We start from the raw sequence: 15,565 nt of genomic DNA, 5'->3' as shown, positions 1-15,565 counted from the left end.
GAAGAAGCTATCATCAAAGAAATAAAGAAAATCAGAAATAACAGGTAGCTTCATATTCATCAAGATATCTCTTCACTTCCAGCATGCTGCCTTGCCTCCAGATCTCTCATATGGACTGTGGAATACCAGATGATTGTCCCCAGGACTAGTAGAGAAGACTCTGGAATGAACCACAAACAAGTACCTCATTATAGGTCCAACCATTGAACCACCAGGATTCAATCTACCTTGACACCTCTGGATTCAGCTAATGCCAGCCTATAATTTGAAACCAAAATCTACAAATTACAGTTGGAGGAGGATAAAATTGTTCCATTTTGTGAAGCAGAACCCTCTCTCCACTTTTTTTTTGGAGGGGAGGGACTTTTCCCTATTGCAAGTAAGTCAGTGTCATCATAAAAGTCCACATAAAGATTTCTTACATGGTAGGATTTGAATCCATGACTTTCCAACTAAGAACAAATATTCTCTTATCCTGACACCTGCACAATGGCAGAACTGTGAGTTTGAGAAGAATGATAAGAACACACATACGCAAAAAAAAAAAAAAGCCAAATGATGCTTTATCGTTTTTTTTTTTTCAATCAAATATTGCATATTACACTAAAGTCACAAAAATGTAGTAAGACTGATGCTCTATTCATGGTATTCCTCCACCCATCAGTTAGTACAGAATACTGAACACTACATCATACAGAATTCAGAGGATACTACCATATATAGCAATGAAAAAAGAATGGAAACACATACCTGATAATGCTGAACCTGTGCTGGCCGAGGTCGAAGACAGTCTTCCCATCCATTAGATCCTCTTTTAAGTCCTGATGATGAAACTAAAAAATCACGCTTCTTTTTCTTTTCTTTATAAGATATTTCACTGAAATCTTCCTCATAGAATGATTCCTCATAATTATCGCCATTCTTATGTTCCATTTCATTTTCTAGAAGTGGTAATAATAATGAATTATCTGTTGGTGATCTTTTAGCTTCTTCATAATCAAATGGGATAACACCCACTCGCTCACAAGATGAATCTGCTTCTTCAGCAGTACATATCGGTAAGGATGGCATTCGAGTTGTTAAACTTAAGTCTTCTGGAACTAACTGAATTTTAACTTCTTTTAATTTTACATGAGAAGCTTTACGTTTGTTTTTGGACTTCATTTTTGACTTTCCTTTCTTTTTTTTGTAGTTGAAAGGATTTTTATTCTTGTTTTTCTTTTTCTTTTTTTTCTTTTTGTTTAAACTAGATGTTTTAGTGTAGTTACTTAAGTATGCCTACAAAAAATATAAATCATTTCAGTTAAATTCTTGTATAGAGCCTTATGAAATTATTATTAATTACGTTATAGCCACCAAGAAGCAACACACTTCTTAAAGGATAACTATGTGAATTAATTAATATCTGTTTGCCTTTTCTTCCTAATTGATTATGAACTTGGAAAGTTTTACTCTTGAATCAATCTCTGTAAATTAAGCAATAATTCTGCATGATTATAAGTGATATGTTGAATCTGTGATATATAACTTACTAAACTGAAGGATAATAATAATAAGTATTATATATAATTCATTACTTTGTAAATATTTCCCTCATTTCAGCATCAATTTCAATCAAAAATTAATGGACAGTGGCAACAAATAAATAAATATCTAAAATACAGATAACACAAATAAGTCAACAAAATGGCATATCCAATAAAACTATACTGCTAGGAAAAACTTACCCTGTAACCTCGGAATGGAGAAGGGTAAGGTCGGAAGAAGTGCCTCCATCTATTTGCTTGTTGTCGTCTTCTTCTTCTTCTTCTATGACTCCATATCTCCTGATTATAACTTCTGTGAGCAAAATTTTCTTCATAAACAGATTCTCTACCACTTAATTCACTTTCTTGAGTTTCTTCAATATCCTTTGTCCAATACTGAATTTCATTTTGGTTTAATCTACCAATTTCAATTTTTAATTCTTTCAGTTCCATTTCTGGTTCTTTGTAATTATCTGTTAAATTCATCTTTAGATTTATATTCTTTTTGTGATCTATAAATTCAGTCCTCTTTATTTCTGCTCTTATTGAAAGTAAATTTTTTATTGTCTGAGGTTTATCAATGTATCATCACAGGATACTGATATTAATATTAGGGGTTGTAACAGATAAAAAAATAGATATCATATAAAACAGGGTGGTCCCATATATTTATGGGTTAACAGCGTTGACAAAGTGTGTATTTATAGATATATCTGTAAGTTTGTTGAAATATGTTGCCTACAGTAATTCTGGTGAAAGTAGAAGTAGTAGGCATTTTATTATTATTAACTGATTGAAATGTATTTTGTTGTCTTGAGATGTAACCTATATGCACAGGTTACAATTTGAAAAAAAGTTATAGTCCACTGGATAGTTTTTAATCATCAAGACTGGGAAAAAGTATACAATAAATAAATAAAACCTTTTTTTTTCCCACCTATATCCTAATGAAAATCGTTTTTCAAGAAACGTTTAAAAACATCTAGGTAAGCATGCGTTATGTTTCCTTGAACTGATAGACCACTATGGTTTAATCTCATTGCTGAAACACATGGAGGTGTCACGTAATAATAATAACATGCTTTGACTCGTCACAATAGATGGAAAGTGAAGTTTCCGCATCCTTCATTTTATATGAACCCATAACAAACTTGATCTTTTTATCCCAGTAATATATAGTTCCCAATGTACGATCTTGCCATCATCAGTAAAAGGAAAAGAATTGGTACTATTACAAATGCAAACCTCAGTTTAACACATTTAAAATACGCGCCAACAAGATGAATAATGTAAGATCCGTGCAAATCATGTACTTGAACTTACGGGATCAAATTATCGTTACTGTGGTTCGATAGAGAAGAGTAATCGAATTTTAATAAAATAAATATAATGACAAACATGTTATATATGATATATCATGGCACAGTTCGGAACGACAATAAGCGATTGCCAGTTCGCGCGTTAATTTTGAGTGGGGTCAAAGGACATACCCGATTGGCTACAAAAGAAAATGAGAGTGAGGTCGGGGAAGATAATCACAAAACACGGAAAACAAATAATTTGATCTTTGTAATAACATGCTGCCAACGACAAAATACCCAAAAACAAATGTGAACACATAAAAAAGAGAAGGATCAATGTAGGAGATTAAAAAAATAATAATCAGATGACTATCCTTAACTTACATATCAATTTGGTTCATATCTTATATAACTGTAATCGAAAAGGGAAAAAAAAAAAAACATTTCAGGTTAAACGTCATATACTATTTGTAATATAATATATGATGTAGAAAATCGAAAAAGAAACTATATGAGATAAAGAAGAAACTTAGTATTTGTAAATAAAAAAAAAGCATAAGTTCATTTATTGATGGCCTACTGTAACGCCAACAGGTTTCAATTAAAAGAATGCCATTTTGCCCAAAATATTTAAAAAACTAAGTTTTGTGGATAGCAACCTACAGTTCAAATCATTAAAGAAATGTTACTACAATTTAAGTTTATTATCTAATGGCGGGGATCTACGATTAAAAATGTGATTTTTAGCTATGCAGATTTTTAGTCGATTATACGTTTTTTTAAACTCAAGTTTAGCTTGCAAAAAAAAAAAAGTTAAGAAATAATGTCCTTCTATCGTTGTTGTTGTTGTTCAAGATTCAATCAGGAAACTGGGATTCCTGAACGTTCTACAAGAAAAAAAAGGTGACATATACATGTTGTGTAGATTATTATTATTATTATTTTGGCAACCTCTATGGAGTCATTAGACTCATCATAGAAGGCCATGTTGCTCAACCAGCAACATGTCTATTACAATGGACTTTGAAATTATTTACACTCCTTGCATTCACGATGCACTCCGGCAATGCATTCTCCTCACAGACAACTCTCCATGTAAAAAATCTACTCCTTGCATTATTCTTCACTAATGTAATTTTATACAACTTCCAGGGATGGCCTCTCATTCTTCCCATCTTAACACCTGCTCTTTTTACAATTCCTTCTGTATTGATATGATAGAATTCATTAACCAAGTTGAAGGTCTCCATCATATCTCCTCTCTTCCTCTTATCCACCAAACTCTCTGTAATCCACATTGCCACAAGCACTCTTCATAACCAACACTCCAGGGTCCTGATAATACTTTGGTCATTCATTTCTGAACCCTCTCTAATGTTTTCACATCACAATGAAAACCAAGTGACAAAATTTGTGCACAACAGTCCATGTGTAGTCTGATCAATACCTTATATAGAGACACCACCACCTCCTTATCCCTACATGTCAGTGGCACACTTGGGGGGGGGGGGGGGGAGAACACTAGAATATTTTCCAAAATTCTTTTCCTAATGAAAATTCATTTTTTATTTGTGTCGTGTCTTCTATTTCTATACTACTTATGAATTAGTGGTCATGTAAGGTAGGAATACCCTATAGCTCTCAGGAATCACAGCCGCTGTGAACGCAAGGCAAATAAAGTAGTGCTTGGACGGACCAAGCACTACTTCGTTTGCCCGAGCCAGGCCAGAGGAGATCACGGGTATCGTGTATTGGTGATCACTGCAGATGCTCAGTCATAGGTTATGCAATACGACCTATGACTGAGCGTAGTGTATATTCTCAAATTATCTACTCAACTCGCCCCCCCCCCCCAAGATTAAATCCTGAGTGCACCACTGCTACATGTCAATGTACTCTTTAACACTTCCAATGTGCCCTCAGAACTTTAGTTCCCTGTCTACTATCATCCCAAGATCACAAATCTCATTCACTTCTGAAGTACAGTTCCACCAAAATAATAATTTCACTTAAATAATTCCACTATATCATTTGCTATGGATAACTATTTGCCACAACTATCCACCAGTGTCAACCTGCCATAATTATTTTATCTCTTGCTTGCTGCATTGCAGCAAAAAAATTCCCTTGGATTAGCTTTGACCTGACTGGCTGATCTCCTCTCATAATCCACTTTTTCTTTTTTTTAACCATGCTTGTAACTTTTCTGGCCTGCAGTTTATATTCATGCATCTTTTCACTCCTACTCTATTTATTTGCTTAACTCTTGGTATGCATTTATGCATTGCTTGTATTAGATGCTACCTTATCATTTCCCATGCACTGTCAACATCTCTTCTATGCAATTCATCAACCCAATGCACTGATGCTAGTAGACTACAATCCTATCAGTAGTCCTAACAGGCACTTAAGCACCCACAACCTTTCCGAGTATTCTTGGACTATGCAACCGCAACTGGAGGATAAGGTGGTTAGCCTTATGCCTCCCAGTGTGTCCTATGTCTGTAGATGCGTGTCTTCACGGGGCCGGTTTGCCTGTTCTAGGGGACGAAAAACACAAGTTTCCGGGTGAAAGCCCTCCTACCGCTGTATGAGACTGTCTAACTCACCTTTCGTCTAAAGAGACCAGATAAAGGTTCCTCACATCACTGACAAGAATCGAAACCAGGTCTTTCCAACCAAAGGGCTTCGTCTATATCAAATGAGCTATGGAGGCTTTAGTGACTACAAAACATCTCATAATCACCCATCTAATAGTTCCACATATAGATCTTCTTTGATAACAACTTTTTCCTGTTTGACTACCTTTCAAACCAATACCTCATTATCACTTTCATCACCAGGTGGCAGTGTTGATACTGCACTCACAACCACATCCCGTAAGGATATCATCAAATCTAACACTGATAAACCTTGTGTTACTTCCATCACATTCTGCTTTAGAGAGTTATCTCACAGAAACTCAACAAATTCATTCTCCTTGTTACTATACACTATCTCATCTTTCCAATCCATATTCCTATAATTAAAATCTCCTATTAGGATCATCTTCCATTTACTTGCCCAACTAATTTGCCTAAACATTTTACAATCAGTACTCTCCACATTCCCTGTTCTAGAACAGCATCCTATTAGATATACTATTCTATTGATCTCAACTTCCCACCAAACATCTTCAAAATCTTCATATGTACTACTATTTTCCGCTTCCACTCTTAAAGGACACAATTTCTCTGCTACCATTAATAATACTCCCCCTCCCCACCTCTCTTCATCTTCCTATCCTTATGGAAAATTCTATATCCTACCATTTCGAGTCCTGATAGTATATCATCCTTAGTCAACAAAAGTTTATTTATGCCAATTATCTTTGGGTGTACTGATTTGATCAATGCTACAAACTTTGCCCTTTTATTTCTGATACTTCATACATTAGTATACAAGCATAACAATTTTCCTCTCTTTGAGAGCATCCCATCAACACATTCACTCTTTACTCTTTCTCTCTCTGGTATAGTGCACTTCTCTCTTTGTTCTGAACATCCCCGTTTCCGTGATCCTGACTCTGATTTTCATTCATATTCTTATCATCCCCACCATTTTGCACTGCATTGCTCTGCTCTGCTATAATCACTTCCTCACCTTTGTATCCATCCTCTTCGTGTCCTTCTGCAACCTGCTTTGCAAACTCTCTCTGACTCTTAGTGGTACTAATTTCATATAAATCCTTTGTAAAACAACAATCACTCCAAATGACCAACACTAAACCCATTCAAATACATTCCATCAGTTTTGAACCATTCTAACTTCCCTTCAAATTCATTCCATACATTCATAAATTGAACACTCTCTGCTAGACATAATTCAACTATCTTGTCATTCAGTATCACTGCTCGTCTTCTCAGTTCATCAGTGGCGCACTCAGGATTTAATCTTGGAGGGGGCCGAGCGCTCAGGATTTAACCTTTGGGGGGGGGGGGTTGAGTAGACGTTTTGCAAATACACACTACACATCGCATATGACCTATAACTGAGCATCTGCAGTGATCGCTAATTCAGAAGTAGCACACAACATAAATAAAAAAAATGAATTTTAATTAGGAAAAGATTTTTGGAAATTTTTCTAGTGTTTTTTCCTTTTCTTTGGGGGGTGCCCGGGCCCCTTGCCCCCCCCCCCCCCTCTGGGTGCGCCACTGCAGTTCACTACTGTCATATCTAGGCAACAAACTAACCATTTTCCCAATGACATTATTATCCTTCACCTCCTGCAACAACTTCAAATCCCTTTAAAATAGCTTTCTGATCGATATCAGAAAGTTGTATATGGGGGAGTAGTATCAGATAGTAGGAAGGTTACATGTGAAGTTTCACAGTATTGAGACCATTATTGTTCGATTTCTATGTCAATGATATTGTCACTGGACTGCAAGGAGATATTCAGTTGTTTACAGATGATGTGAAGCTTCGGAGGGTTATTAGTAATAATGCTGATATTTTGGTTCTTCAAGAGGATTGGAATAAGCTGGAAATGTATGCAAATGAACAATAGACTTATCAGTATAATGCAACTAAATTTAAGGCTTTGAAATTTGGAATCAACAGAATGAATGTTTCCTACTCACTTGATGGAGTTATACTGGAAGAAGAGGAAGAAGCAGAGATACTGAGATGATTGTAGATAGAAAATTTGAAGAAAAAAACAGTCACACACATTGTATACAGCTTTGATCTGACCACATCTGGATTTCTGTGCTCAGTCACTGAATCTGGTCACTGAGATTTGAAGGGAATAAAGTAATCTTAGGGAGAGGTTACAGAGACGGATATCAAAAATGATATCAGGACTGTACAATGTTGTTGTTGGTTATGAGGACAGACTGAGGGCAGGCAAACTGCAGAGTTTGTGAATAGGAGACAAAGAGAGGATGTGATCAAGACATTTAAGCTGATAAGGGGTATTATTGGATTAATACTGAGGTTTTAGATTTTTCGTATAGTAGAATGAGGAGAAGGAACAAGGACAAACACCATCTCTGGTAGATGCAAAAGGAAGTAGTGAGTAAAATTGTAAAAAGTAAGTTTTTGCATGGAGAGTGGTAAGAGAAGATGGTAAATATACAAACAGCGGATGAGTTTAAGGAGTGGCACAAGAGGCTTTGTGTTGTCTGGTATTGTGTTTACCCAGGGCCGTCTTAAGGCATGAAAACACTGAGCAGGGGCCCCATGCTGCCATATTGTTCATTAGAGATCTCTTAGCAGAGTGTATAAATTACTCGACCTCTCTCTCTGGAACACTGAGCTAAGAAAGAGAACTGGAGATAGTGCACACTACATCAATAACTAAATACTTTTCATACTATACTATAAATAAAATTTTAATTTTATTTATAGTATAGTATGCTTAATGTAGTATAGTAGGCTTAATTTTATTGACTGTTTACACTTTTTGTAGATGGGTGGGTTGGGGCCCCAGTGCATTGCTTTGCCCAGGGGCCTACAATACTGTTAAGACAGTACTGTGTTTACCTATCATGAGGGGTCTTATATGACTCCATGAAGGTCAGGAAAATAATAATAAATGCTCTTGAGGCTATTGAAAAATCTTCAAATGTACTGTAATAGGAATCAGAGATTACAGAGGTAATATTGGAATATCAGATACTAGGAAGGTTACATGTGAAGTTCCACAATATTTGGACCATTATTAAGTGCATTAGTAAGTACCTCTGTAGCGCAGTTGGAAGAATGATGGTATGTTGTGCCCTTCAATTGAAAAAGGTCTGAGTTCGATTCTCATCGTGACAGGAGGAATCTTCATATGGGCTTTTTCAGTTGAAGGTAACTTAGCCAATCTCATATGGAGTTAGCAGAGGTTTATTCCCGGAAACTCGGATTTTGGGAAAAATCCGAGCATCCTGCATACAGACACATCAGTCCTTCATAACGCATGCAATTTACAGACAAAAAATACTAGTGGTGGTGGTGGTGGTGAGCAGTAGATGGCATTGATGTCAGGGCTGGTTTTATCATTAGGGGCGATAAGACTTTGGGGCTTATGTTTATGTGAGTATGACAAAATATATATAGAGAAAGACAAAATAGGGGCACCTAAATTTTCTTTGCCTAGGGGCCTCAGATATTCTCGGACCGGCCCTGATTGATGTAGATGATAATAGTAGTGGTTCGGTGTAGTTGGTAGATGGAATGATGGAGATGGAGAGTTGTAGAGTAGGTGTCCTCCCTTGATGAGTCCTTGGACTCCTTGGAGGTGTCACGAAATAATAATAATAATAATAATATAAAAACAAGATATTTGATATTCTGAATGTCTGGAGTAATTACTTTGAAAGATTATTAACTGACATTAAGTATTGATAGAGCTGTGGTGAGAGATTCAAAAAGAGTGCAGTCAAGAGCATATTTCAATCCTTGAAACAAAAAAGGCCATCAGAACCCTGAAATATGGTAAAGCAGCTGAAGTAGATGATAATCAAACAGAAAGTTCAAATATGGAAATATAAAAGTTTTACAGTGGATTCACTGTAAAATTCAGATGAACTGATCAGAAAGTCAAATTGTGGATGAAGCATTCTGCTAGAGCCTGTCTGTAGAATTGGAAATAAAAGTGAAAGTGAGAATTGTGGACATACTTTCCTGCTGAATGTTCCTTGTAAGATTTATTCCAGCACATTCTTCAGAAAAGTCTAAGAACAAATTGGCAAAGAGAAATATGAAGAAAAACAAGGGAGGGTCACATTTTCACTATATAACAAGTAGTTTAGAAATCATGGAAATATAACAAGGATCTGTATTTAAGTTTTCTGGATCCAGAAAAAAAGCATACAACAAGGTGTGCTACAAATCTTAAATATTTAAATTGTAAGTCAGCAGTTCAAAGTGAAGGAAGCACTGGAAAATAGTCTGATATAAAGTCAGGTGTAATAAATTATTCACTCTTATTCACCTGATATAAAATCAGTGAATAAGAGTGGACACACCATGTCCACTCTTATTCATCATCTACACTATCTACCAATAATTGTCCAGACACTTTAACAATTTACAATTGATACCAGCAGGCATACTCTAATATTGGATATGTCCACCTTGGCTTTGATCACCTCATGCATCCTTTGAGGAAATGATTTCCACCAATGTGCAGCAGACATCAGTTGGAATTTGTCTCCATTCCTCTATCACAGCAGCACTGAGTTCAGCGACAGATCAAGGATGTGCTGCTCTGGACCTCAATTGCCATTCCAATTTGTTCAGGAACTCTGCACAGACTAGGGCAGTTGTTTAACACCCGTCTCTTCATACCATTCCATGAAGAGGTGGGCGTTAAATTTCCAGCTTCGTGGCATGAGGCAGTGTCATCTTGATAGTAACACAGGTCTGTTCCATAAAAAGTCCACAGTGTAGGCAGCACCTGACTATTCATAATATCAAGGTGCTAAGTTGCTTTCATGGAACCACGGACAATGACCACTGGTCCCACTCCAAACCATCTGAATGCACCCTACACCATTACTCTTCCACCACCAAACTTTATTGCAGGTACAACACACTGTGGCAATAACTGTTCACCAGGCTGCCTCCACACCCACACTCTGTCACCAGACTGGAAACAGGTGAACCTTGATTCATCATTCCAGAGTACCATTTTCCACTGGTCAATTGTCCAGTTCACATGCTCCTTGCACCAGGCTAGAGACGAGCTGCCTTGTTCGTTGTGTGATGTTTAGCTTGTGTGCTGCTGCTCTTCTGTGGAAACCCAGTAAATGGAGTTATTTTCGTACAGTATTAGTGCTCACCATGGTGTTACTGGCACTCTGGAACTCATCACAGACGGGCTGTGCCGATTGTAGCTGGTTTTTGCATTTTAACACCCTCCTGTCCTTGTCAGTCATTTTCGGCAGCTGCCCTGTGTGTTTTCCTGCACAAGTGATGCCAGAACATCTCCATTTGTTGATGGCATCACCAAATGTTGATTTTGAATGCTCCAGTTCAGTGGTAATGACACCTATGGACATACCACCAATGTTGCAGCCCAAGATGATGCCTCTCTCAAAGTCATGAGTTCATGTCATGTTGCTATAACATCTGTTTCAGATGCTTCCTACTATCTGTACACTGGTTTTTATGTTAATAAATAACTTGGAATGTCTCATAACTTCAAATAACAGGGGTGTCTGGACAATTATTGGTAGATAGTGTATATGGATAACATTATGAAAAAAACTAGCATTAAACATATCAAAATCAGAAATATCAAAAGTGGCTCTTTACTTGATGCTGATGAAGTTATATTCCTAAACAGATCTAGTGCATGTTGTCAGGATTTACTGAACTAACTGGATAAGATGGTGTCACAAAACTGACATAAAAATCAACAATAAAAAATGCAAAAATATGAAAACAAGCAGGAACTTTGAAAACTTCAACTGCATTCTCATTAGAGAACCTGTGGAACAAGTCAAATATCTCCATTATTTTTGCCCATTTTTTTTATTACTAAAAATCTCAAATTAAATATGTAAATAGACAACAGAAGAGCAAACCTTGTAGGAAGTCAATTGAATAAATTATATGGAATAAGAGGGAAATCAGCTAAAACATAAAAATTAGCATTATACTAGACAGGAGTCACTTTAGGATCTAAGACAGATATAACTGGAGAAAACCTCTGCATAGTTTTTTAAGGAATGAGGAGAACCAATTGGTACTTCTGAATCTATGTTCATTCCTCACCTTCTCATTGCAATTTGGGATTTAGCAGACCAAATTGTATTCTTATTGGCTTAATCCAAAATCAAATCATGGTGCAACATGACAGAATTTCCTGCAGGCTGGGCTGTTGCCCTGTTAAGCAAGGCCCACACTGTTTTTTTAAGGAAAACAGTGTGTAATGAAAAGTTAGATAATTGAACAAACTCTAACTCAACATCCACACAGTTCAAGATGGCCACCATCAACATCAGGAGCATCAATGAAACAAAGAAATGGAACTAGCAGAAGAACTGAATAAGTACCAGACTGGCATAATGGGTATTACTAAAATGATGGCAAGCTGGGTTTGCAGCAAATAAGCTTGTGTGACTGATGATAAGATAGCAAGAATGAATGATAGTGGAAAATTGATGCAAGATTTCAAAGCTCAGTTGGTAAAGATGAGGCCAGAGATGAAGCAGATATGGAGTGAAATGAAGAGAACTGTAGATATGTATGGAAGAGTAAAGAAGACTGAAATGAATGATATCTAAAGGAAAGAAGTAACAAAATACTCACAAGTGGCACTGTATAGGGATTTCATTATTAGGCATGGTAAATGAGAAGATGCACAAGGTTTTGTCTAGGAGGTAAAATGAATAGAGTGATCGAGGCATTACGATATGAAGAGTAAGAGAGCAAAAGAGTTGGTAGTGGTAGTAGGAATAAATGACATGACCAGGAACAAGCAGAATGTAAGATTGGATATCAGGAGGTTGTTGAAAGGGATAAAAGATAATAGTGTGATAGGAAAGGTAGTCAGTATGTTGCCCAGATATGACAGTGATGAGATGAGGCAGAGGTGTGAAAAGTAGCAGAAAGGTGTGAAGAGAAAGGAGTGCAATTTGTTAATGTGTAGATTGAGTTTGAAGGATGAAATGAATTAAGAGTTATGGACTATGGACTGCATTTGGAGAGATTGCTACGGGAAGGAAGAGTAATGAGTGCAGAGAATGAATCTGAGCAACTAAGAAGCAATGTGAAAGAGTGAAAGAGTACAGAAGGAGAGATTGAAGTAGTGCTTATGAATGAAGAAGTGGGTAGCACGAGTTCAGAGAATGAGTATACAAGACAAACAGGATAAAGAGGAGACTTGGGGCTATGATCGCTACCCTCCATATTACCAGATCAATAGCAACATCTGACTAAGTATTTCATTCTGTTCACCTTTATCTCACACCATAATGCCTCAAAACAGCTGCCACTATGCCAATATTCTATTGCACACAAATTTGGTCACCTAGTTTTTAAAAGGATGAAGAAATGTTGGAAAGGGTCAAGAGGCAGTAGACTCAGGTAGTTTCTGGTCTCTGGAATATTGTGTATGAAAAAAAAAAAGAAAAGTTGAGAAGATGTAATTTGCAATCTAGTGGATAGTAGGAGGAAGAGGGGTGACATAATAGAGACATACAAGTTGGTAAGGGAGATGTTATAGGATTATGGCTGAAGAAGTTTTTCTAAAATAGTGGGAGATGGGGGAGAACAAGAGGTCATCCCTGGAAGCTGTATAAGGAAGGTGTGAGCAATGGAGTGAGAAGCAGGTATTTTGCATGGAGAATTGTGAACGATTAAAATGCATTGCCTGAGAGTGTGGTGTCTGCAAAGAATTTGAATGAATTTAAGGTATAGTATGACAAAGGGCCCTTCTGCGATGAGTCTTTGACTCCATGGAGGTCTTGAGATAATAATAAAACAAAGAAGACAAAATTCTTCTAAGCAACAAGTATGAGATGTTATTATATTCAGGCAATAATGATCAGGGAAAAGAAGTATTTATAGTATTCAAAACTATGTATGAGAAAAATCTTCTCAGATGGTAGGCAATATCAAGTAGAATGACATGGACAAATATCAGAATGTGCAATTGGTCAATGAGACTTGTTTGTGCCTAAGGTTCCAGAAGAGGTGGAGGAATTTTTTCAGGCATTAGCAAAGACAGCTGACACAAAAATAAAAAGGAAAAGTTGGTCCTTGTTGAAAATCTAAACAGCAAAGAAGAAATGATTACCAACATATAGAAATGTTTGGGAAGATTTGGAGTAAAGTGCAAACTTAATATTAATGATAAGTACCCATTGAATTTCTGTTCAGGACATGGACTTGTCATTATTAACACTATATCTCAACATACATATGTACATAAATTCACATAAAGAGAGAGGACACAAGAAATAAGAAAAGCCTCATTGACTATGTTATCATTGATAGTGATATCTTCACACTAGTTCAGAACACAAGACTATACCGAGGATTTGAATAGGAAGTGATCACCATTTAGTTTTGAGCAGGATAAAATCGAATATCATATTGAAAAGAAAAGTGTGTAAGAGAGTTTTAAAATGAATCAAAGTTGAGCAGTTTTCAGAAGTGAGTCATGGACTCAAATATACAAATGCTACCAAAAAATGAAAGAGTTTGAAAACAAGAACCAAACCTTGGAGATTCAGTGGCAGATACTGCGGTGAGGTTGTCTGCAAGGATAGAAAAATCAGAACTTCAAGGTGGACCCAGGAAGGCAATCAAAGAAAAGAAGCTAGCATATCAAAAGTTCCTGGCAAGTAAATCAGCATGCTATCTGAGAGAATATGAAAAAAAAAAAATGCAAGAAAGAGAAGCAGTGCATAAAACTAGATAAGGAAAAGTCATGCAAAGACTTTGGTAAAAACACTGACAATAATTACAGTATATAATTAGACTACTAATAGTTTTTTTTTTTTTTTTTTTTTTTTTTTTTTTTTTTTTTTTTTTCATGTGGCTACTTTAATATCAGGCATTTGCTATTGCCGCATGTTGAGTATATAGGGACCATAAAGTTCTCTTTTAAACAGAATATGAAATTAGATTCTTTATATCATATGGAAGCTTATTTAACAAGTCTGGTACATAGAATCAATGGGTTGCTTTTCTATATGTATTATTATAATAATTTGTAATGTACGCTATATGCTGAGGTATGATTTGATATGGAATTGATCAGTGTTTTCTGGAAAAGTAGTTTCTTAGCATTATTATTATTATTATGGGTATCTCCATGGAGTCAGTAGACTCATTGCGGGAGACCCAAACCATCAAAACAATATCTATCATATCTCTTCTTGAATTCATTTACAGACGAAGAATTCACAACTGAGTCAGGCAATACATTCCACTCACTTCAACTCTTCAGGCAAAATATCTCCTTCTCACACCCTTGTTAACCACACTTTTCCTTAATTTCCAGGGATGACCTCTTGTTCTTCCATCACTAACACACAGCTGAAGCACTTCCCCTGCATCAATCTTATAAAAAACTTTTAATAATTTAAATGTTTCTATTTATCCTCTCTTCTCTGCCTATCAACCAACCTCTGATAATCCACAAGATCTCAATCTATCAATGTAGGGAGCATTTTTTACATCACTCACCAACTTAGTCACTCTCCTCTGAACCCGCTCCACAACCTCCTCACCTCCAAGGAATCCAGGTGACCAGACCTGAGCACAGTAATCCAAATGTGGAAGTATCAACGCTTTATAAAGGGGAATAATAACCTCTTTATCTCTGTATGTTAGTGTATTCCTCAATAACAAAGTAATCCTATGTGCAATCTTGGACACCTTAGCAATGTGTCCCCTGAACTTCATCTCCCTATCCACCAACACCCCTAAGTCCCTAGCCTCATCAATCTCTTGGAGTACCATTCCATCAATGTAGTACACAGCTGGTAATCTTTTAATCCCAAAATGCATAACTTTACACTTTTCCACATTGAACTGACATCCATTACCTTTTGCCCATTTTGCCAGCTTATTTAAATCATCCTGCAAATTCTCAACATCAGCTTAATTTTTTATTGCGCTACCCAACTTTGCATCATCAACAAACAACTGAATATCTCCCTTTAAGCCATTTCCTATATCATTTATGTACAAATTAAACAACAATGGCCCAAGCACAGAGCCCTGAGGCACACCACTGGTCACCTGCCT

The 15,565-nt window shown here is 36.5% G+C and overlaps 1 protein-coding gene across 5 annotated transcripts in view; it reads right to left on the bottom strand.

Moving 5' to 3' along the window:
• LOC150100806 (DNA (cytosine-5)-methyltransferase 3A-like) overlaps positions 1-15,565 on the bottom strand; it is a 745,691-nt gene that overhangs the window by 457,831 nt on the left and 272,295 nt on the right. For 4 of the 5 annotated variants that reach the window (XM_090401182.1, XM_090401184.1, XM_090401185.1 and 1 more), the window contains exon 5: positions 751-1,278. The exons of the other annotated variant lie outside the window; for it this stretch is intronic. In XM_090401182.1, coding sequence (XP_090257308.1) covers positions 751-1,278 — 528 coding nt within the window. The remainder of the gene's footprint in view (positions 1-750; positions 1,279-15,565) is intronic. 5 annotated transcript variants of the gene reach the window in all.

The sequence above is a fragment of the Typopeltis vanoorti genome, chromosome 12 (assembly GCF_054136105.1).
Source record: "Typopeltis vanoorti isolate ZY-2024b chromosome 12, IOZ_Tvanoo_1.0, whole genome shotgun sequence".
NCBI classification, from domain to species: Eukaryota; Metazoa; Arthropoda; class Arachnida; order Uropygi; family Thelyphonidae; genus Typopeltis; species Typopeltis vanoorti.
Note: the sequence above shows the minus strand (reverse complement) of the source record. Positions and strands in the feature narration are given on the sequence as shown.